This window comes from Corythoichthys intestinalis, chromosome 10, assembly GCF_030265065.1.
Source record: "Corythoichthys intestinalis isolate RoL2023-P3 chromosome 10, ASM3026506v1, whole genome shotgun sequence".
Lineage (NCBI taxonomy): Eukaryota > Metazoa > Chordata > Actinopteri > Syngnathiformes > Syngnathidae > Corythoichthys > Corythoichthys intestinalis.
In genome coordinates, this window is record NC_080404.1 from 33,093,146 (window position 1) to 33,115,343 (window position 22,198).

Here is a 22,198-nt window from a genome sequence, read left to right on the forward strand (position 1 = left end):
TGTCTATTGATTTACTGCTGTCTTCTCTGCTATAATAATAACCAACACGGCCCCGTGTTCAATACAAAACCCTCTTACCACAACAAAACAAGTAGGAACTAATATTCACATAGGAACTAAAGTTATACAACATAAAATTTACAATATAAATGAATACTACATCACATTTGTAAAATCTAAACACCTAATAAAATAAATAATAGCGCATTTAAAGAAAATATTTTGAAATGAGCTAAAACACCTGTAATTAAAAAGAATAATACACAGATCCTGCTTACATAATTACATTTATTATACATATATACTCAAATTTTATTTATTTGAAAAAATAAATATAGGCACTCTATTTGAAGTCAAAACTGTTCTTGTCTTTATTTTTCATTATCATAATGTTCATGTCATCATGAAAATTCTGGTTAGGTCAAAGGCAAGTCTATGCTGAATCCACCAGTAGTATTTTTGGCCTACACGTGTTCAAAAACCCATGTTAATTTAAAAATTATATATACAGTATATTATCGGTTATCGTATCGGTATCGGCTTTGAGGAGCAGGAAGTTATTGATATCGGTATCGGTTTCAAAAAATGGATATCTTGCACCCCTAGTATTTATGATAACACCCCTAGTATTTATGATAACGGTTTAATTCTTTTTTTCTAGAGCTGCTGCATATAATTAATATTTTTTGTCTGTAAGATGTTTACGGGAAAGTTTGCACTTCAATTACTTACCTCTTCTGTTCAAAACACCAGGAAATACAGTCATTGAATTACTGCACTTTATTGTTGTCTGTCACTGGAGTTTTATTTTATTATCAATCCCATCCAACAAAATGACGGTCATATAGTAAGCCTAATTTTTTTTTTCATACTGTAAATACTAGAGGTGGGAATCTTTGGGTACCTAACGATTCTATTAAGATTCAGCGGCTCCGATTTGATGATAAATCGATTATTGATGTCACCCAAACCCCCCCCCCCTTTTAATGTTTTGTACATTACTTCCAAAATAGTTTCAAAATCCTATTAGGCTAAACCAAAATAATATTTAAGTATCTAGTTAACAGTTAAAAACATTAATAAAATAATAAAACAAGTCCCCATTCTGTATCAGCAGCTTTAAACTACATTCAATTAATTTAATGATGAGAATCAACCGTTAAAGTTGATCAAATTGCTCCCGTTATTCCATAATTTCCCTTCTGTCTACTTACAACATGTCAAAGTTTTAAAACTGTTTCATCATTTAAAGATAGATTCAAGTCAAGATTTTGCTGATTTAGGAGTATTTCAGATAAAAAGTTAATTAGGTTCGCTACGACAGAGCCTTCTAAAGAAGTCTACTGCTTTAAGATGGCGGCTGTTTACAACACGGCAACTACTAAACGACAAGCCTGTCGTTTCGCATCTAGTTCTTTTTATATTTTTTAACACCACAGTCGTCTGTCATTTAGCATCTAGTTCTGCATATATGTGATATCTACTATAGCCGTATGTGGCCGTATGTTTGTAGCAACTAGCAACCGGGCGTTGATTGAACCAGCTGTCGGCCGCAGTCAGGTATTTTTGTTTTTTTATCTAACGGCATGAGTTGAACATGATATTTGCTCTCGGTCCGTTCCTCATTGCGTCCAGAAGACCGCGCTGACTGTGTTTTAGTTCTGCTTTACCTGGTGTAATTCAATAATCGGAATTTTGTTGCGAATAATCTAAGAATCGGAAATTTCGCACGCTTCTAGTAAATACTGTACGAACACACACAAAAAATGTTTACTATCGTATTGTTTTCACTCTGTATCGAACCGTATCGTTCTTAAACTGTATCAAATCGCTCGGCCTTAAAAACGTATCGTTTTTTGATCGAATCGTAACCTGTGTATCTAGATACATATCGAATCGGCTTCATGCCAGAGATTCCCAACCCTAATAAACACATAGTGCATGCAGCGTTTCATGTTTATAAGGGCAATACAACTATAAAACTTAAATGACATTCTCTCCCGTTTTACTTCGTCAATTGACTTCAAGTAAAAGCGGGCGTGGACCTCAACCTTCACATGAGACCAACCAGCGGCACGTGGCTGATGTAATTATTATTGTTAGGGCTGTCAAAATTATCGCGTTAACGCGCGGTAATTAATTTTTAAAATTAATCACGTTAAAATATTTGACGCAATTAACGCACATGTCCCGCACTGTCCCATGTCAGACGGTATTCTGCCTTTTGGTAAGTTTTACTGCAAGGTTTTTTTTGTGCTGTCTAACGGCGAACTCTTGTGGTCGCTTTGCGACATGGTTTATTGCTTTCTTGCCAGTTCAATATGGCTGCATGACGTCTCGGGCTGACGCCTACGTTGTAATGTTGTGCTTATATGATCCTTGGACAAGATTTGTCCGTAAGTATGGTTGTTGTAAAGAATGTACATATTATGTTAGTAAGCGAAATGTTATATTTTTTGTATGAGATGCTTTTTGTTTATGTTTAGTGAACCTGTATAGCGTGCTAAGCTAACGTTGTTGCTAATGCAATGCTTGTGTACTTTTTTTTTGTAGTTTCACTACGGTCTAAATAGGACAATGCTTTGAGGCCATTTTATTAATAAATCAGATGAAAAAGGAAGAAGTCTGATTATTAAGGCGTCGTTCACTAGCTGTCTAGCTTTGGAAAAAGTAGACACTTCGGAGTGAGGACAGCATAGACAGATTTAAATGACAGTAGAGTGAAATGCCCACTACAGTCCTTATGTACTGTATGTTGAATGTATATATCCATCTTGTGTCTTATCTTTCCATTCCAACAATTTATTTTACAGAATATACATATAATTTACAGAAAAATATGGCATATTTTATAGATGGTTTGAATTGCGATTAATTGCGATTAATTACGATTAATTAATTTTTAAGCTGTAATTAACTCGATTAAAAATTTTAATCGTTTGACAGCCCTAATTATTATGCGTAAGTGTGTCGCTGACGACACGTTCGTTGTTAAAGAATTAATACCTTTTGGTGTAAATATCCCATAGTACAGTGAAGACAGCTGCTGCTTATAGTCTGGTATGACTAATCTATGAACAAATGCCGTTTTCGTGTCAAATTTGGTGGGTGGTGGCTTATAGTCAAGTGCGCTTTATAGTCCGAAAATTGTGGTATGCCTATTTGTTCAGATACCATTGGATGGAGTCTATGTCAAGGTGAAATATTTCATTATGGGTACAAGTAACTATTTTTTCAAGGACGGCCCAGTGACTTATTACATTATGTGACGAGCAACTACAGCAAAAGGTAATCATATCTTAAAATTTTGCAGTCATGCAAAATTAGGTGTGATGGCTTTTCATTTAGTCTCAAAAGAAGAAAATGCTATTTTGGAGTTACAGTAGGCGCCTTATTGTCTGCTTTTTTTTTGTTGCATAGTATGATGTCATCCTGGGAGGGCTGGCAGTGAATGATGACATTTTAGTCACGGCACTAGACGTCTTCCTCCGTCAATGCAAGTAAATTAGTTAACTGGACTGCAGGCTGGTTATTACTCAGATTTCATGTAGTACAAATATTATAAATTGCACTTATCACAATTAAAAAATAGTGAACACATTTTATGTAGGAGGCCTGAAATGGAGAAAGCCTGACAAAATGACATTCATTTCCCTTCAACTGGGCAAAAAGATTTGAGTTGAACATGATTTAGGTTATGGAACCAATGAACTCATATCTCAAAACACAACTGTACTGTGCAAAAGTAATATCAGAATAAGATTTCATTCTTTTAGCAATGCTGTAATGATCTTATTTAATAAAATGATATTTTAATGGTGTCCGGCTTCAATGCAGGAGCGCTATTGCATCTAAAAAACAAACAAAACACAAACTGTAAAACTGATTTACTGTTAGTCTTAATTTACGACTTGAATATGACATGTATTTGCATGCCGGGGGTTACTGTAAGCCCCCCCCCCCAACAGGTTTTTATTGTTATATCAATACTGTATTTTCTACATGGTGACATTGTGAAGTGGCTTCATTATTCACGCTCACACTGACCTGCCGACAAAAAAAAGAGCACCACGGGTTAGCGGCTGAAATCAAAAGAGTGCTTCACAACATCACATCGAAATATCAACCTTTTCTAATGAATTGATGCAATAATGTAGTCGACAAAAGTCTCCTGTGTTCCATTGAAGTATATTAGGAAGTGCGTTGCTGCATGGGTGTTCATTTGAGTTGCTTCAAACGTTAGATTGGACTTTCATTATCAGCTAGTTCAGTGTTATGCCCTTGAATATGATCATTTTGCTCTAATAGAAAATTTTGTCCCCAGAGTGGCATTGATGTTCACATTCTTTAGAATAGCAGCGACTGAATTTTTATATACTACAAGCTGATATTGCTACCCATTACACCATAAGATGATGTTATGACGTCCTGTTTTGGCATTCAAAGACTTCCGGTAATGACTTTGTTTAATTATTTAATTGCATCAAAACTTTAATGTGCCTAAAATTTAATTAAACTAAGGTGGTCCTTGTTAACCTCGGGCCAATACATGATTGATCTTATCAAATTCTGTTTGGGCATGATAATTGATATTGTGGCATTACACTTTTTTTTATTTTATAACTGGACATTGGCAAAGGAAGAGATTGTCTTAATTGAGTAAAAAGCAAGCCCTACTGTTAAACTGTAGATGTGCTGAACGTATTGAAAAAATGTTTGGAACAAGGACAGCATTGTTCGGCCAATCACATTCGGTTATATAACGCTTTGTCTACATTCCAAAATAATTCTCTCCAATGGAATGAATTCATCAATCCTGCTTTCAATAAAATTTCAGACTTAACAAATTTGCTGCAATCGATGGCTATAGACGTCCAATCCATTATAACAGGGACAGCCCTTTGTTTCAAATAAAGTGTACACGTATCGCCGTCAATTGCATTGAATCCGTTAATAGGTATACTACTACAGTATTATTACTCCCACAACCCTCCCAAGCCAAAGCAGTACGGAAGATGCATGAATGAATGAATGATGCTTTTTGGTGCTGTACTTACTAACATGTGTATTATGCAAAACAAAAACAAAAAACATCAAAAATGAAGTGAAAACTATGCCTGCACAATATATCATCATCGCAATGTGTGCATGCGTAATAGTTCCCATTGCAGGACATGCGATTGTTTTAAAAAAAATATTATTATTATTTTTTTAATAAAAACTTTTGTTTTGCTTCATAAAAGCAGAAACTGTGCAGAAACATAGCTTCCTGAATCCCTTTTATATACCCTAATCTTCATCATTCACAGATGAACCCCCTTGATTAAACGCTATTATATGAATACAATGTGGTAAATGTGAGTCAACCCAAGTCTTCCCAAGCAGAGCTATTCAAGTCATCGGGCAAAACTTCTTCTAGTTTTAATAGTGCAATATACTGTATATCGCAAACCCCCAAAAGTCGCAATGTTAGTTTTTTTCCAATATCTTTCAAAATTCACACAATTACCCCTTTCCCACTGGCCAAAAAAACCATGTCAGCCCACTAACAATCGGCTTTTGGTGGCAGTGGGAAAGGTGCAGCGACCCGCCTCGACCCATGTCAATCAACCCGCCAAGCGACCCGCATTACTAACACCGAACGTGTCGGCAGCGACGCGTTTACGTATGTCGTCTTTGAAGCTTCGTCACGCTGTAATTACGTCACCCACGCGCTGCTGGTTGGTCTCATCTGAAAGTACGGAAGTTGATGTCCACACCAGTTTTTATTTGAAGTCAATCGACCAAGAAAAACGGGAGATAATGCCATTTGAATTTTATAGTTTTATTGCACTCATAAATATGCATTAAAACGCTGCATGTACCATGTATCTATCTCCATATTTCCATCATTTCTTGTCCTTTTTCAAAACTGAAAGCAGCACAAAAGACTACATATCCCAAGATCCGTTGTGATGTCAAGAAGGACGAACCGAATGTGAACATTTTTAATAAATTGCCGAGCTAGGCGCCAACTAAGGAAAAGGAGGCATGAACACCGGTTGGATTGCGCGAGCGACTTTGAAACGTGCAAAATGAATCGAAAACTAATTTTAGCGCAAGCTAATGCATTTTTTCATCAACTCAAGGAATAGGATGAGCTGTATTTGTCGTTGTTTTCCTCTGATTAGTCGGCGTCTCGGCGAGTAGAAGTGACAGCAGCGCTCAAACGGCAGAAGAGTAGGCAGTGTGACGTTGTATGTGACGCAGCTCAGTGACCTGTTCGAAAACAAACTTTATTGAGTGCCCAAAAAAATAAAAACAAATAAAAAACTTTATTGGGTCAAAAATTAAATTGAACTGAACTACTTGTAAATAGTTTTGAAAATACTTTTTTTTCAATGTTATATATATTTTTTTCTTCACTATGAATCTTTTTAATTTTTATATAGATGTGCGTTCGAGAAGCTTGCTTGCATGTACGTATACTTTAGATAAGGTGATGGGTATAATACCTAACTTCACAAAGAGATATCCTCCAAACCCTTTTTGTGTTGGATAGTATAATTTTTTTTCCTCACTATTTTGCACAGTATATAACCTGTATTGACCATAGTATGTGTAAAGGCCAAAAACGCCTATGACCATACCCGCTGTTTGTGTTGAATAGTCAAACATAAAACTATTCATTCTTATTTTTTTCTATTGAATGTTTATCCTAACAAGTTGAATAAATATTATCAAGCTTCAAAACGGTTGTTCGAGCATGTTTGGTTGTCAATGGGACGCCAACATTGCAAATTTTGAAAAAATATTTTGGATTTTTTTTGTCTTTTTTGGTCCAAAATGTGGATTATAATTGGTCAGTGAAGAAAACAACAGTTTGGACATGAAGTTCAAGGTGTCCTGAAAAAAGGGACCCAACTTGGCCATTGTGAACAATTTTTTCTTTGAAATATAAAGGCAACATCAAATGCATGCAAATTCGGCCAAAATAGGCTTAGGTGTTAAAGGGTTAAAATCACCTCGGCTCTGATCGTCATGCAGTGTGAAAGCAAAACCCCGGGTCAACAGTCAACACCCTAATCTACGTGGTGACGTAGGCTCCTACGTGATGCGTCATAACAACATGCCAGTCGCCTCCCATTTAACACGCCCCACAACCGTAGTTACATCATGCTAACGACAAAGCTAGTTGAAGAAGAAGAATTCACGACGCCGACGTTGCCCCAGCACAAGCAGAGTGTTGATCCTTTGCTGCATTTCGACCATTTTGAGGGCAGTAAAAAGCATGAAAACAGAGAACATAAACGGAAAGGAGGCTTCCATAATGCTCTGGATTGTTTACTTCCTTGAACTGAATGAATTCGGTCGCACTTGTCGACATTGATCTTAGCATGGTGACGTCACGTAACTTTACGCACGGCTGAGGAGGGGTGGGGGGTTACACGGGTGAAAAAAAAAAAAGATACGGCTTTTTTTTTGTCAATGGGAAAGGTACCAAATGCCAATTGCTAGTGGGTTTGCAACGGCTTGGAAAAAACGCGCGTTGACCCACTTGTTTCAGTGGAAAGGGGCAAATGTGTATGCTGGTGCGACCAGATGGGCTGAGTATCAATACTTTTGGAATCAAACGTAGTATCGAAATACAGCATTTCACTATTGATACTTCAATACTTTTCCAGTACAGACACCTTTATGATTCACATGGAGTTTGATAATTTGCACAACTATCAGTGTTTCCCCTAGAATTTTTTGAAGCTGTGGTGGTGGGCTGCATCAGAGTCGGACAGCCTCACCATGTCGTGCCACGGTGATTTTTTTTTTTTTGTCATTATTTTTCCCCCCAATAAGAACCATAACAAAGATATATTTTGAAATATTTCATTAGCCAGGCTAATGTCGTAGCTCTCAGCTACGGTACATGTATGTAAAATGCGTAGCTGATTACAGCTACTTTACCCTACGTAATAATACGACTTTTTTTCTCGTAGCAATAGTACGACTTACATCTCATAGTGACTCAGGGGTCGGCAACCCAAAATGTTGAAAGAGCCATATTTGACCAAAAAATAAAAGATAAAAAATTGATACAGTATGTCTGGAGGCGCAAACAATTAAAAGCCTTGTATAAGCCTTATAATGATAGCAACACTGGCTGTATGTATCGATACTAGCTTTATTAGCCTACTATCGAAATGACTAAGTTGGCTAGAAATACAAAATTAGCCTTCATGATTAGATGTTTATTTTCCCTGCAGTGGATCCTATAGAGAATGACGTACCACGTGAATACTCTGTTGTATGATGCCACTACAAGTTTAACTTCATTACAATATTAATGAATTGAAAGAATGTTTATGTCATGTTAGTCCTCCTAGAAATCCTATTGAAACAAAAAATATACGTATTTCCCTCTCCCATCTTTTTCAATTTTCAAAAAAAACAACAACTCTGGAGCAGCCCTTAAGAGCCGCACGCGGCCCTAGAGCCACAGGTTGCAGACCGCCTAGATTCGGTGAGAAGGTGAATAGTTTTTTTTCGTTGTTCGTGAACTAAATTTCCACACAAACGCACATCGAGGTACCATTAACTTAGCAAGGAAAGGTATGAGAGTCATTTTTCGAGTGTCCCAGAGCTCGCGAAACATGAAAAAAGCGCATTTATCAAAGTTTCGTTGTTGGCGCGCCAGTGTTGTGCCGAAAAATAGCCACTCCGTGTGAAATGTCCCCCCTGGGAGTGCCCACACGTCACTCGTACACACAGTTTTTTCTTACCAATCGGTGGACAGGGAAACGACTTTCTTGTACTGTGAATATGTATCATTTTGCTCTGCTTGAACTACTAAATCTTGTACTGTGACCGGCGCTCTGAAAATAGAGCAAGGCTTTATTTTGGGCCCCGCATTTCCGTGCAAATTCAGTCAAACTTTGCTTTCCGTCCAAGACGGCCGTCCACCGCTCACTTTCGCTGAAAAATCTGATCCAAACTATTGTAATGCCTCGGATACGGGGAAGAAGGAGTGAAGTCTGTATTGGCTTACCCACTTTATTGTGGTAACAATAATGAAGAAAAACAATAACAAAATAGCAGCGAGCTGCCACGACATGCGACCGCTAACTCTCGCTATCTCGCTCGTTCTCCCATTCTTCCTACTCGTTCCCCTTGCGTCACAGCTCCCATGGCTGATCGTCGAATAGGTTAAGGTGGCCCCGCATAGTTACAAACATTACAATACACAATGAATAGGTTTCTGCTGAACTCTTCACACTCGGCTGCTGCTAGTTTCAAACGGCCTTAGAAAAATCATCTCATTTGCAAGGCGTGGCGGCTTTTATTTTGGTGTGGCGGTGCGCCACAATATGTTGATTGTAGGGGAATCCCTGACTATACATATGAGAATCCCAGTGTACAATGCTACTTCAAACTGAACCTAAACCATAAATAAGGGGTGTAAATGGTTTTGTTATTCGGAGTTCTCCTACGTTAGGTCTGGTAAGACTTTTCAGTGAACCTGGGTGTAGAGGGGAGATAGGTGCAAAATTCCAAATGTGGAAGTTAGTCTTTGATTGAGATGGGTGTTCCTTTAAAACAAAAGGGAGGTTAAAATTTAGATGGTAGCTAAATTGAACTCCCCTCGAATTTTAAAACTAAACTTCATTAACACATTGAAATGAAAATGCTAGATAAAGCCGTGCTGCCGTGTTGTGGCAATTGGGGTTCGTGCTTTTGCCAATTTGCGATCGTGCTTTAGGAATTGGGGATTGTGTTGTGGCAGTTTGCATTCGTGCTTTTTTCTTTTGCAAAGCGTTTGCAATTGGGGTTCGTGTTTTTTCTATTTGCAAAGTATTTGGACTTTGCATTTCGCCTGACAGCTCTCGGCCACCGTAGGTAAAAGACTCGAGGATAAGATACAGTGGTATAAAAAAGTATCTGAACCTTTTGGAATTTGTCACATTTCTGCATAAAATCACCATCAAATGTGATCCGACATAAATGTTTGGGTGGTTTTAGTTAAAGCAGTCACTGTTTTTTCATCTGTGTGATTTTGACAAAGATCAGATCACATTTGATGGTGATTTTATGCAGTAATTTGAAAAGGTTTCAGATACTTTTCATACCACTGTAAGGCAAACAAGCTTGCATTGTACTATTTACAGTCTTTGTCAATTTACAAAGTCAGTTTTAGAGGCGCACTGTCTTCCCCTACTGGTTACAACTCGATACCTTTGTTATTTTTGATGTCATTTGATGTATATGTAAACTGAGTTTGGCAATATGACAAATTAAAGAGGTCAAAGTACCACTGTGTTGGAATTTTGAATATAAATGTAGATTATTTCTTCTGACCACAATTCTCACAAAATACTGTTGAGATTAAACCCTCAAATAATGTTTGGAATCCAGGTGGACTCTCAACTCATGTCAAAATGAATAGCTTGTTTTTCCGAACTAGTGCGTGGGTGGTTTTCCTAGTTTAGGGTCGAAATAACAGAAGCACAAAAGCCCCTAATATGCACCGGACCCGATAAATATTTTTCTTACTTATTAATAATCCCGTCATCAATGCCTGCTCTGATTGCTTTCATCGAATCATCCATCTGTTTAATTTCAGTTGCCAAATGCGATGACACTTTTATTGATGAGCCAACTTCATTCCAATGGCTGATAAGAGCGAATCAGCGGCTTACTGGGAGTTGTAATGAATTTTAATGTGTTCACCATCTCTGCCTTCATTTGTCACAGGTGTTCATACTCGACTAATAGAAGTTAGACCCCCACACCCCCTGGCCCTCCCCTCAACAAAACACCCACACCTTATGCTTTAGTGATAACCGCGAGTTGCTCGTTCATCTCCCCGTGCAACACCTTCATTTGGCGCTAGTCATCTTTCCAGCCTAATCCTTTTAAACCTCCATTAAGCCTCTATTCATTCCTACATAATGACTGCAGCCGTCCCAGTCCATTTTACCTCCAAGGTTTAAGATTTACAAAGGATTACAGAGCTGAGAATCTGTTTGCTTGCTCTTACATATCGGGTAATCCAGCGGATATGTTGACATGTTGATAGTACTGCGCGGTAACGGCATCGCCCACGTTCAATATGACACCTTTGTTGCATGGCAAAGGGGAAAGATGCGCTTATAAATAAGACATAGGGTTTGAATCCAGGGCCGTTCCTGTTGTTTCGCTGTTCATGTTGTGTGTGTCAAGTAACTTCAAACACCTGCTTCTCTCGGAAACATCTACAAAGTGAATAATGCATTAAAGCATTGATGTGTTTAACATTCCCCACGCCCAGAAAGTTTCTGCATATGATGCATGCAGGTGGCATTTGGCTGGATCCAGCCCAAATAAATGCATCAAAACAAGTGACACATAGAGTGTTTGAACAATTTGTCCTCACGCGTGCCTTTTTTTCCAATGAATGTGACTTGTCCATCAGGGAGCAACATGGGCAGGATGTAAAGGGCATTTTGTTGGAACTGGTTTCTTGCTGCTTTTGCTATCACTCCAAGCTTTTTTTTCAGGGAATGAGTGAAAGGTTTAACTCATGGGTGATATTGGATGTCTATCACCATCAACGGTAGCAAAAGAGCTAAAGTCAAATGAAAAAGCAATATCGATAACTAATTTTGTTCAAAAACTTCAAACCATCATGCCGTCATATCAATGGATTGGACACCTATCGCCATCTATGATACTGAACAAAATCAATTTACTTGTACAGTTTATCAAAATTGTGCAAATTTGACGGTACTTCCTGATTCATTGATTCATCATGCAGTACCGTCTTGCAAACCTCGACTGTTCAACCACTTCTCCGGTAATCTGATGTTTGAGCCAATCAGGAGGAAGAAGCATGACCTATAAGATTGAATACAATGTCGGAGTCTGAAGTTTTTTTGAAAATACACTTAATTACCTCAATAAAAGAAGAGGAAAGAACACAGCGAAAAGCTTTTCTTGACGGGAAACGATGTTTTAGCTCTTCTGCAGGGGTTAATTTGAGCCAGATCTTGCCGGAACAAGATCAGGCACCTCTTGATTTTGGCCTCCCTGTGTTCCGGGACTTATTTGGGCAGATCCGGCACCTCTCGTGCGGACTGCCGCCACATTGAACCGTAAACTTTTGCTTCTCGCCCGTTTCTCCCTAGCTTCCTACTACTCACAGCTCTCCAGTCCCAGTGTCTCTAAAATGGATCGTGCATAGTGTCTTGTTTTGAGCTTTTTGTTGACAAAGGTATCGAACACACGACGTGCTGACAACATTGTTTCTTTATTAACACATGGAGCTAACAGCACGAACACAGCTTGGGGCCCTCGGCAGGCTGTGCCTCTCTATCGCACTCCCGTATCACGTGACCAAAACAACAGTAACGTTGCGTGCACTTCAGGGTGCCTCGAAAAATATTATATCAGAACATTGCATAGTTACGGACATTACAGTATAAAATGAAATAATAATATGCATAAATTCATTTAAACCACAAATCCCATGAATTGCATGTTGTTTATAAAAATTTATAACGTCATTTGAAAGAGTCAGAGATTTGTTGATGCACTGAAAAGCTGGACCAACAAATCACGCACCTGACATTAAAAAAAAACAAACAAACTTGAAATTGGCGATATTTCAACATGCCAAAAAGACAGTTGCATTTACTGTCTTTTTTCAAAAAGAAGAAAGATGGTTGAAAACGAGTCAGAAAAGCACAGAGAAAAGAAAGAAAAAAGGAAAAGTCCCACAGCATGGCAAGTCAGCATTTGCGTTTTGTTTTCAGCACCATTTTCTGCTTGTTCCGGGACCTGTGCCCGTGTCGTCATCCCTGCGCTGTCATATGTACTTTGCGTTCTGGCACCTTATGATTTACAAATTAAGCACTGCTCTTCCACGAACCAATACGTCATACTGTGGCTTCATATGGATTGGTCGCCTTCTAATGGCGAGCCAATCAGAGTAAAGAGCTGCAGTACGGGAAGCGATTATGTGCTTGAATACTATGGTGGAATGCAAAGCACTTTTTGTAGATAGTTCAATTTTCTATGTTTTGTCTGAAATACACCTGACTTCCACATTAAAAGAGGAACAAACATCACTAAAAGCTTTTTTTGGACTGAAAACGATATTTTCACAAGTGTGACAAGGTGATCCAGTGTCCAATCAACAGCCGTATATATTTTTGAAGCTTGAACAAGTAGGTCCGGCTGTGTCCCACTGTACTCGCTGATCCTTCCACGCCCCTTTTAGGGTTAGGGTTAATGGTTTAAGGTTAGGGTCGTTCAAAGCAGGGGCACGGTTGGCGGATAACGAACATTTGGCCAAAGGCCAAAATAGTGCTAAATTCGTGAAATTAAAACATGTATAATACTAACCCAACAGTAAGAAAGTAAAAATACAGTGAACTATTTTAAACCCTGAGTTTAGGCTCTCAAATGCTAAATAGTGCAACTTTCATGAAATTATAAATAATAATAATTGACCACAGCATCCTGTCTCTCTATTAGCCTCCCTCTCTGTGTACCAGCAGCAACACACACTTAGCCACTTAGCTTAGCTTACTTTGCTTACTTCTACTTGCCTGGCACGGCCAGACTTTTCTCCCTATATTTTTCAAACACTGTGAGAATAGTCTGGGACCCAGCCCATTAACGGCTTCTCGAGCAAGCACAAAATCAACCGTCCAATCAGATTCGTTTATTTACGTGACGTGTTCTTAACGAGTAACGTCACTCTTTGGCGTCGGAAGTCGTCTCCACAACACCACAGATGGCGAACAGGAGAGCCGAGAATATGTTCCAATCCACGGTAAAATCAGTTTTGAATGACCAAAAACGTATTGACACAAGTTATTGACAACAGTCTGTCTCGCGCTAGCCATGTTGAATGAACTCCGCTCTCCTCGTATGTTCACTTCCGTGCGCAAGTCCCTTGTCGCTTTACTAACGTCAAGTCCGCCCGTCGCTGATTGGACCACTCCGCTGTCTGTTTGCTGTGGCTTGCTCCGCCCTGGAAATTTTATCCGCTGAATGGTGGCCAGACTCAATAGCTGGAACAGGAGTGAGTCTGGTGTACGGGGCTATACTTCTACAGCTTTTTTGAAAGTTGAAGTTTTGAAACAGGTCTCGAATTACTGCTGCATTCCTTTCAGTAAAAGACAATAAAAGTAAAGTAGACTAAGTGAACTGATCAGGTTTTGTTGCTACAGTCCAGCCCCCTTTCTCTTGGTAGCAGTTGCTGCTGTTGTAGCCTCAAAGTCTTTGTGTTTGTTCACGTTTTGGCTTATGTTTAATCAGGTTGGAGGTATTGAAACTGGCCAATTTAACTCCAGCTCTCGAAACTTTCAGGCCGCAGATCTTGCATGCAGCCATTGTACTCGACGGAGAATATATGCTGAAATATTTCCAGACCGCACGCCGTTTTCGTCTTGTAGTTTGTTTTTCCTACATATGAAAAAGCTGCCCCGGTGTTGGTTAAGAGCGGCTATTGGCCCGCTGTCATTGGTCTGGAGCAGGGCAATAGCGATAGCTGCTTGGCATGCAAAGTGATCATGTGTCATCACACAACACAATGAGTAGTGAGCGTAAGGAGAAAAAAGGCTGCGGTCAAGTGTTATAATACTGGACCGGTAAATGGTATCGGTGACCTCTTTGTTGGTACTCGCCGATACCGATACCACCATTTTCGTGCGGGATCGGCCCCCCGCCGATATCGGAATCTGTATCAGTGCATCATTACTGATAATCTTTGTAATTGACCAAAATAATATATTTGCAATCTGCATTTGCTTTGAAAAACAATGATACAGTTCAATGTTATTCCATGTTAGTCCAACTTTTCCCAGCAGATAGATTTTTTTCTTAAGCACATACAGTATATTACATATCAAAGCCTAGAGTAATAATACAGAAAAGAACATACAGTATGTGAGCAAATTAATAGATTTATCGCAAAAATAAATGACTAGTCGACTATCAAAATAATAATTTGCAGCAGCCCAAATGTTAATAAAGAAAAATAGTTCACATGAAGAAAACACAGCTACACTCTTGATGTCATTCACAAGGCCTCACCCTTTAAATGCATACAGTACACGCATACAGCTGTTGTTGTTGTCACTGTTGTACAGTAATGACACTTCATAAAAAGAGTTTTTCCCTCCAGCATCTTATTATTGTATGTTGTGGTAGTGCCATTTGTCCTTATTATGCTTTCTTTTGCACTTCATACAATTCATATTGATTTTAAATGCAAGTAAATTGAGCCAAGACCTTCTTCATAAAACATATTAAACTCAAGTCAAGCTAGCACTCTGACTCCAATATTTTATAGAAAATAAAAATATACCAATAAATGTGGAAATGAAATTCCAAAAAAAGAAAGATGCACAAATGTGCAACGGGTAATGTACATTTACTGCAAGAGACATCCATTTATCATATGCATGTTTATTTGTGGGAATGAATAAATGAGCATGGAGTCAAGTGTGTCTACACGTTCCAGAGATTCTTTAAAAGTTGAGCTTGGTTAAGTAAATAAAAAAGGTTACCAGCCTGTTTCTTTCCACAATGAGTTATTGGTCTCGAGTGGGACATCACACGCCCTCCAAACAGTCGTAACACTTGATAATCAGAAGATAGGAATAGAAAAAAAGCGTCAGCGGCACAATGGAAGCTAACCCAGGAGAGCGATGTCATCAGCAGATTTTATGATTGCGCCGTGCGAGACGCATCTCCGCTCGAGACGTTCATTTGTACGAAAAGGTGAAGGGCACAGCGTCGATGCTCTTCCTCTCTGTTACTTTTGAGGTTTGGTAACGACTCACGCAGGGAAACCAACCTACGTTTCTCCTCTCAAGCATGCATCAAGAAGACAAAAAAATGTTCACAATTTGCATTTTATTATCATTAACACTGTAATTAATGAACAAGGACATTGACGGATTTATGTGCCTATAAAGCAAAGGTTCGTCCGTTCCGTGAAAGCTTTTATAATGCTCTACTCGAAAAGATGTCACTGATATTTACGAGACCCACTGTCTTTGTGCCAAGCAATTGAATGATGGCGTTATTTAATTGACAACAAGAATATATGACATTGTCACATGAATATTAAGAGATGAGGAGAATACCCTCCAAGTGAGGATCAACCTAAGTGTATTACGTCTGCTTTTTCCCAGGTGATCCTCATGTTGACTAAATACTACGACTTCAGCTCGGGCAGAGTGACGGAGAGTTCTTTGTGGAGGTAAGATTGTCACACAATGTACATTTTAAAAGTCTTTAACAGATGTTTGGAGCCAGTTCCAGCTGACAAGAGGCTTGGTTGGAACTGGATTGGTTACCAACCAATTCTAGCATCCACGGTCATTTTGAGTGAAAACTAGAAGTTACATACACTATATGCAAAGAAAAAGATGAGTTTCTACTCTTTCATGAAACCAACCCCCCCCCACACCGTTTTTGATCAGTTAGTATTATGTAAATAATTTCAAAATTTTCTATTGCCAGAATATTGGGAGACAGATTTTAAAGGGAGCCACAGATAGAAAGACTTGTAGTTCTTAAAAGATAAACGTTAGTATGATATCAAATAATTTGATATTAAAACCCTTCTTGATATTTTTGTATTTAAACAAAAATATTTATGGAAAATTACTTTAACTAGTAGGTCGCCCTTGTTGTTGACGTCGCAGAGCGTTGATGTCACTGGACTACGCTGCCGAACTCCCAGAGTATGCCTAGCGACATAAACATGTAATCTGTTCAACCATTTCAAAAAAACAGAGAGGTACATTAATGAGCTGGACAGCACTGTCGATATTTCACAAAATGAGCAGCAAAAGCAAAATGAACAGGAAAGACGGGATGAGACGAGACGAGAGTAGGACAAAACCGGTGTTCTGCCAAAATGTGCAAATTTGACACCCAAAGTACTACCATGCACTTTCAGCTTGTTTTATATAGATGCATAAAGGCAGAACATACTAAAGATGCCTTAAAGACCAAATGTGAAGTAAGGTTGGCCAACCATGTTTTTGAATAATATCAATGGCTAAACAATTATAAGCATATTTTCGTTGTTTTTTTTAACGCAACCCTTCCAGATTCTTTGTTTAACCCATAGCAACGCCCTTGACAATGAAAATGCTTTTCTTCGACAATCTTCGGAAATCTTCGGAAATGACGTCACACAGAGAACTGCGAGGGAAGTCCGCCATAGAACAGTATTGTTGCATTGCTTCTCGGTAAGATGCCACGGCGGTGTGTGGCGATGTATTGTTTTCAATTTAAAGAGGGTTGTATGAGTGGCCAAAGAATAGCAGGGCACGTAAATTGACATCTTTCGTGCGCATGAAGCGAATGAATTTCACGCCACCATCAAGTAGTGTTCTCTGCTACAAACACTTCGAAGATCCCTGCTTCCTCAACCGGTCTGCTTATGATCAAGGATTTGCAAAAAAGTAAGTGTAATTTTTGGATGGATGACTGATGACTTTGTCAAAGCAGAGCTGCCAATTGTTGTGGAATGACCAGCAGAAGGTAGCGACGTTAGCCGAATGGTAACTCGAGGCAAAACCCCGATCGTGTTGTGGAATGAACAGTAGAAGCTAACTCGTGGCAATCCCCGATCATAGTTGTGTTGAGTTCATTTTGCCTACACTTATAAATCCGTCAAAACTTTTCTTTTATCCCAGGCAATAGTAAGTGGTTTATTTACCTGACATGTTTCGGCGAACACTTCCGCATTCGTCAGAGGGTCCGAAGGCGGAAGTGTTCGCCGAAACATGTCAGGCAAATAAAAGCTAACGTCGCTAGCTTCTACTGTTCATTCCACAACATGATCGGGGATTCGTCAAAACTTTTCTTTTATCCCAGGCAATAGTATGTGGTTTATTTACCTGACATGCTTCAAATCATAAAAATAATAACAGCCTACCAATCTTGTAATCTCGATGGGTCTTGTCTCCACTCCATGGCAGGTAGTCTGGGCACATTGTTTCCATCATAATACATGTACGGTCCAACATAAAATTCCAACCCCCTCCTCTTCCTCCAACTCTTCAAAGACTTGGATCTCCTCACTTGCGCTCCATCTATCGCTTATATCGCTGTTTGAATCATTGTTTGAATGGCTTCGTATGGCGGCCTTATGGAGCGCTGCCATCGCTGTTCTCGGTGTGACGTGTCACTTCCGGGTTCGTCCCCTTTCAGGCTCGAACTTCGGAAACGCGATTATTTTGTCAAATATAGAACATATAAATTATTTTTTCGTGCTTTATTTGTTGGATAATGTTTAATTACTTTAATTGTGATCCTATTTGTCATTTTATGAAATTACTTCACATTTGGTCTTTAAGAAAATACTTAAACGTTGTAATGTCAAATAAGGGTTGTTTAAATAAGCTACGTGACTAATGTGGTTAACAGATCAACAATCTGCTTTAAAGCTACCACAAAAAAACACAATGCTTGAAAGTATGGGAGGGACACACATGCAAAAAGTATTTTGAGGCAAAGAAAAGGTAATAAAAGACTCAATAAAAACACAAATCGTAAGTACCTGCTGCTTTTAACCGATGTGCGCATGTGTTGGACGTCTCGCCGCGTATAAAACCAAGGCAAGCGACGAAGGGATCGAGAATCAAATGGCAGCAAGTCAATATCTTGGCCACCTGCCTAGGATCGATTTAAAGACACTGCTGATAAGCTGGAATTGGATGCAGGTACGATGTCGGGAACTCATCCCACAGCTCTGTAACAAGGCAATTTGAATCTGAAATGCATGTTTACAGACAACATGCAAACTCTACTCAGACTGAGTAGAAATGTGAAACGAAGCTCTCAACTGTGAACTGTTTTTCTGCCCCATTGCTTTCTTTTTCCACCTTAATTTGTAATAACATAGAACATTGTGCTTGCTATTTTTGAAGTGCCAAAGATATTAGAAGTCAAGTTAAAATGATGTGCCCTCTGAAGCATCAACGCAAATACTACAAATATTACAAAGTCATCCCCTCACTAAGCATGCTACACGGGATATTGTTGTTTATTTTGATAATTAGAGAAATATCCATTCATCTAGCAAATTGCTTGCTGAATTCTGCTGTTGCAATTTTCCGCCTGCCTGACATGCTTAATGATACCATCAGCATCCTAACCGCTAGGTGTTGCTCCGTTCTCTCCCCTTCACCGTACCTTCTTAATTGAATTTCAGATCCACCGATTACGGCACAACGTACGAGAAACTTAATGAAAAAGTGGGGCCCAAAACCATCCTGAGCTACTTGTACGTCAGTCCCAATAACAAGCGCAAGGTAAGTTTTGCCGCTCTTGTGAAGGTAGAAATAAAAAATGCCGCCTGTCAGAGCTCATCATCACAGCGCGTGAGTTCCTATCATTTTCGCTGCAAAGCAGCCCCGCGGGAGGCTGCGGCACGGGTGCGTAAGAGTGTGTACGCGCGTGAGTGGGAACGGCATACTGCGTGAGCACAAGCGAGCCCTCCAGCACGGTAGCTGTCAGGTTGGGCCGCTGATCTCTGCCATCTCCTTTCTCCTCTCATTTCAGATCATGTTACTGACCGACCCCGAGGTGGAGAGCAGCCTGCTCATTAGCCTTGACGAGGGGGCGTCCTATCAGAAGCACAGCTTAGCCTTTGATATCCTCAGTCTTCTTTTCCACCCCGAGCAGGAGGATTGGATACTGGCTTACAGCCACGACCAAAAGGTAACACTGAAAGCTGTCAGATGGCGTCAAACCTGGGGGAATCGAAAAAAAAAAACCAAACAAAAAAACTGTTAACACGATCTCTGGATGGGAGCAAAAGGTGATGCTGATGGTGTATTTTGTACTTCCACGTGAGAATTTAGTCAGATTTTACATCAGCAATGTCATGGAGACAGGGGTGCTGCCAGGGATTTTGGGCCCCATGAAAAGATATCACTTTGAGCCCCACCGCCAGTCCTGGGACACACACACATATTTAGCGTATCAACTACATAATTTCCTGCATTCTGGTGAATCTTTACACACTAATTTGTGCTTTTTCTGCATTAATTTAAGATGAAAATATATTAATGTAAACATACAGCGTATAGAGCAATAATGAATAGACTAATATCATCTATAAGATATGTACTGAAGGCCATCTTTTACAATCTAAATATATTTTTATTAGAAATATTCTCAAAGCAAATACCATAATGAATGACTTAGAATAAATGTTTTGTTTGAACTTAACTATACTACAGTCATAGGGACGGTTGGGACAAAACACTACCAACTATTCAGGTTGCTTAAATTGTCCCCACCAACTTTTAAGCTTAACCTTATTTGCGTTATGTCATGACTTCAGTTATATAGGTTATTTATATTGTCTTCCCATATGTTTTTTAATTGTTGTAATTGACTAAATGATTAAGTGAATTATTTTTATATGTTTAGATTTACATGTACAGTACATCTTTTCACTTGCTGAATGTGCCGGTCCATTTTTTCCTCCTAAATGCACATTTGATTGGCTGATGATCTTATGCCCTTGACTACAGTATACATTACAGTATACAGTATACAACTGTTTTAGTATGAAGGATTTGCCTGCTGTAATGATTAAATGTAAGCTAAAAGTGGAGCAAACACTAGCTAGCAAACAATTACAGTATTTCATTATGGAGTAGGCTTAGCCTCATCTGGAAACTCGCGATATCCACTGTAGGATACAGCTCCGAAGCGAGGTCCCTTGTTAACAAACTAAATTCAATTGATGACAAACAAAATTCAATAAATGCTGGACAAACTGGATTCAAGCCGATTTAAAAAAAGAAAATTTCCACACCACCTTTCAACATCTGCAGGATACCAAAAAATGCCGCCATTATTATTCGCTCATTGAGGCCAGGAAAATCCCGTATTTCTTACGGAGTGAGCAGGGATCTCGCTTCGGAGCTAAGATAACAGGTTCATTTTCAGCACTACACTGACACAAGACACCAACCTTCCTTTGTGAAGTACTTTGTTACATCCTGTTGGCCTTTTCTACCCATCTCCTGCGTTGCTTTCTTTTCTTTCCTCTTTTGAAAACCCGATTTTTGTTTTGAAAACGTTTCTGCACTATTGCGCTCTGCGCGCTTCGAGTAATTGACTTGTGTAAGTGCGCACCGCTCCTCCCCTTCTGAACGAAGGAAGGGCGGACCAAACCATTTATTGAAAATACAGTGGTACCTCTACATACGAATTTAATTCGTTCCAGGACCTTGTTTGTAAGTCGAAATGGTCGTATGTCGAGCAGGATTTTCCCATAGGAATACATTATAATTCCATTAATTCGTTCCAAAGCCTAAAAACATACACTAAATTCTTAATAAATACTGCTGGCACTGTTACAAATGGCAATTAAACATAGAAAAACAAATAAGTTATAAATAAATAATTCAGAATAATATAATAATAATAATAAGAATTAATAATTATTCCTGTAAATAATGTAACGAATCGGATTCTAATATGGCGGACACTTTTTACTGTCCCTGAACGCACCGCGAAGGTGACGTCTCAGTGAGATAGGTCGGTGCGGTAGAGATAATACTTTCGTTTTCTTGAGAGCAGTCAACTGCTTAAGACAATGGGCGTTTTGTGTTGGATAAGTTCTTAAATAAATGATAAAATCGTGACGAAGCTGGCGATTTCCTTGGCAATGTTACCACAATAATAATTGTCACCTTAACTTATAAATAGTGGCGAACGGTGGTCGGAAGAGGACCATGGAGCTATTGTTGAGCCAGTTCAGGGACGCGCACCCCAAGCTCATATTTTTCTATAACTTGCATCTTCATTTCAAAGGTAAGCATCACTTTTTTCCTTGTTTCTCCAACTGTATCAACTTTTTTTGAAAACTGTGTTGATTTCTCACACAAGAAAATCCACCGTGCGTTCGTTTGCAGTGTTGTCATGTCGTCGTACTTCGAGCAACTCGTCGGATGTAGAAACAAATGGCGGCTCAAATTTTACGTCGGATGTCGAAAAGATCGTGTGTCGAAGTGATCGTATGTAGAGGTACCACTGTACTGGGGTAAGGGGGGTATCTGGCAATACATATGCTCTCTGGGTGTTTACTTTTTGCCAAAAACTACACAAGAAAATAAAACCCTTCGTTTTATTCCTATTAAAATTACAATGATTAATATCTAAATTTGCAAATAATTACCTAATGTTCTAATTT

The 22,198-nt window shown here is 39.1% G+C and overlaps 1 protein-coding gene across 1 annotated transcript in view; it reads left to right on the top strand.

The window, feature by feature from the left end:
* Nucleotides 1-22,198, top strand: part of LOC130922709 (VPS10 domain-containing receptor SorCS1-like) — a 171,964-nt gene that overhangs the window by 23,753 nt on the left and 126,013 nt on the right. Inside the window, exons 2-4 of the mRNA XM_057847663.1 lie at nt 16,161-16,228; nt 19,199-19,298; nt 19,549-19,707. Coding sequence (XP_057703646.1) covers nt 16,161-16,228; nt 19,199-19,298; nt 19,549-19,707 — 327 coding nt within the window. The remainder of the gene's footprint in view (nt 1-16,160; nt 16,229-19,198; nt 19,299-19,548; nt 19,708-22,198) is intronic.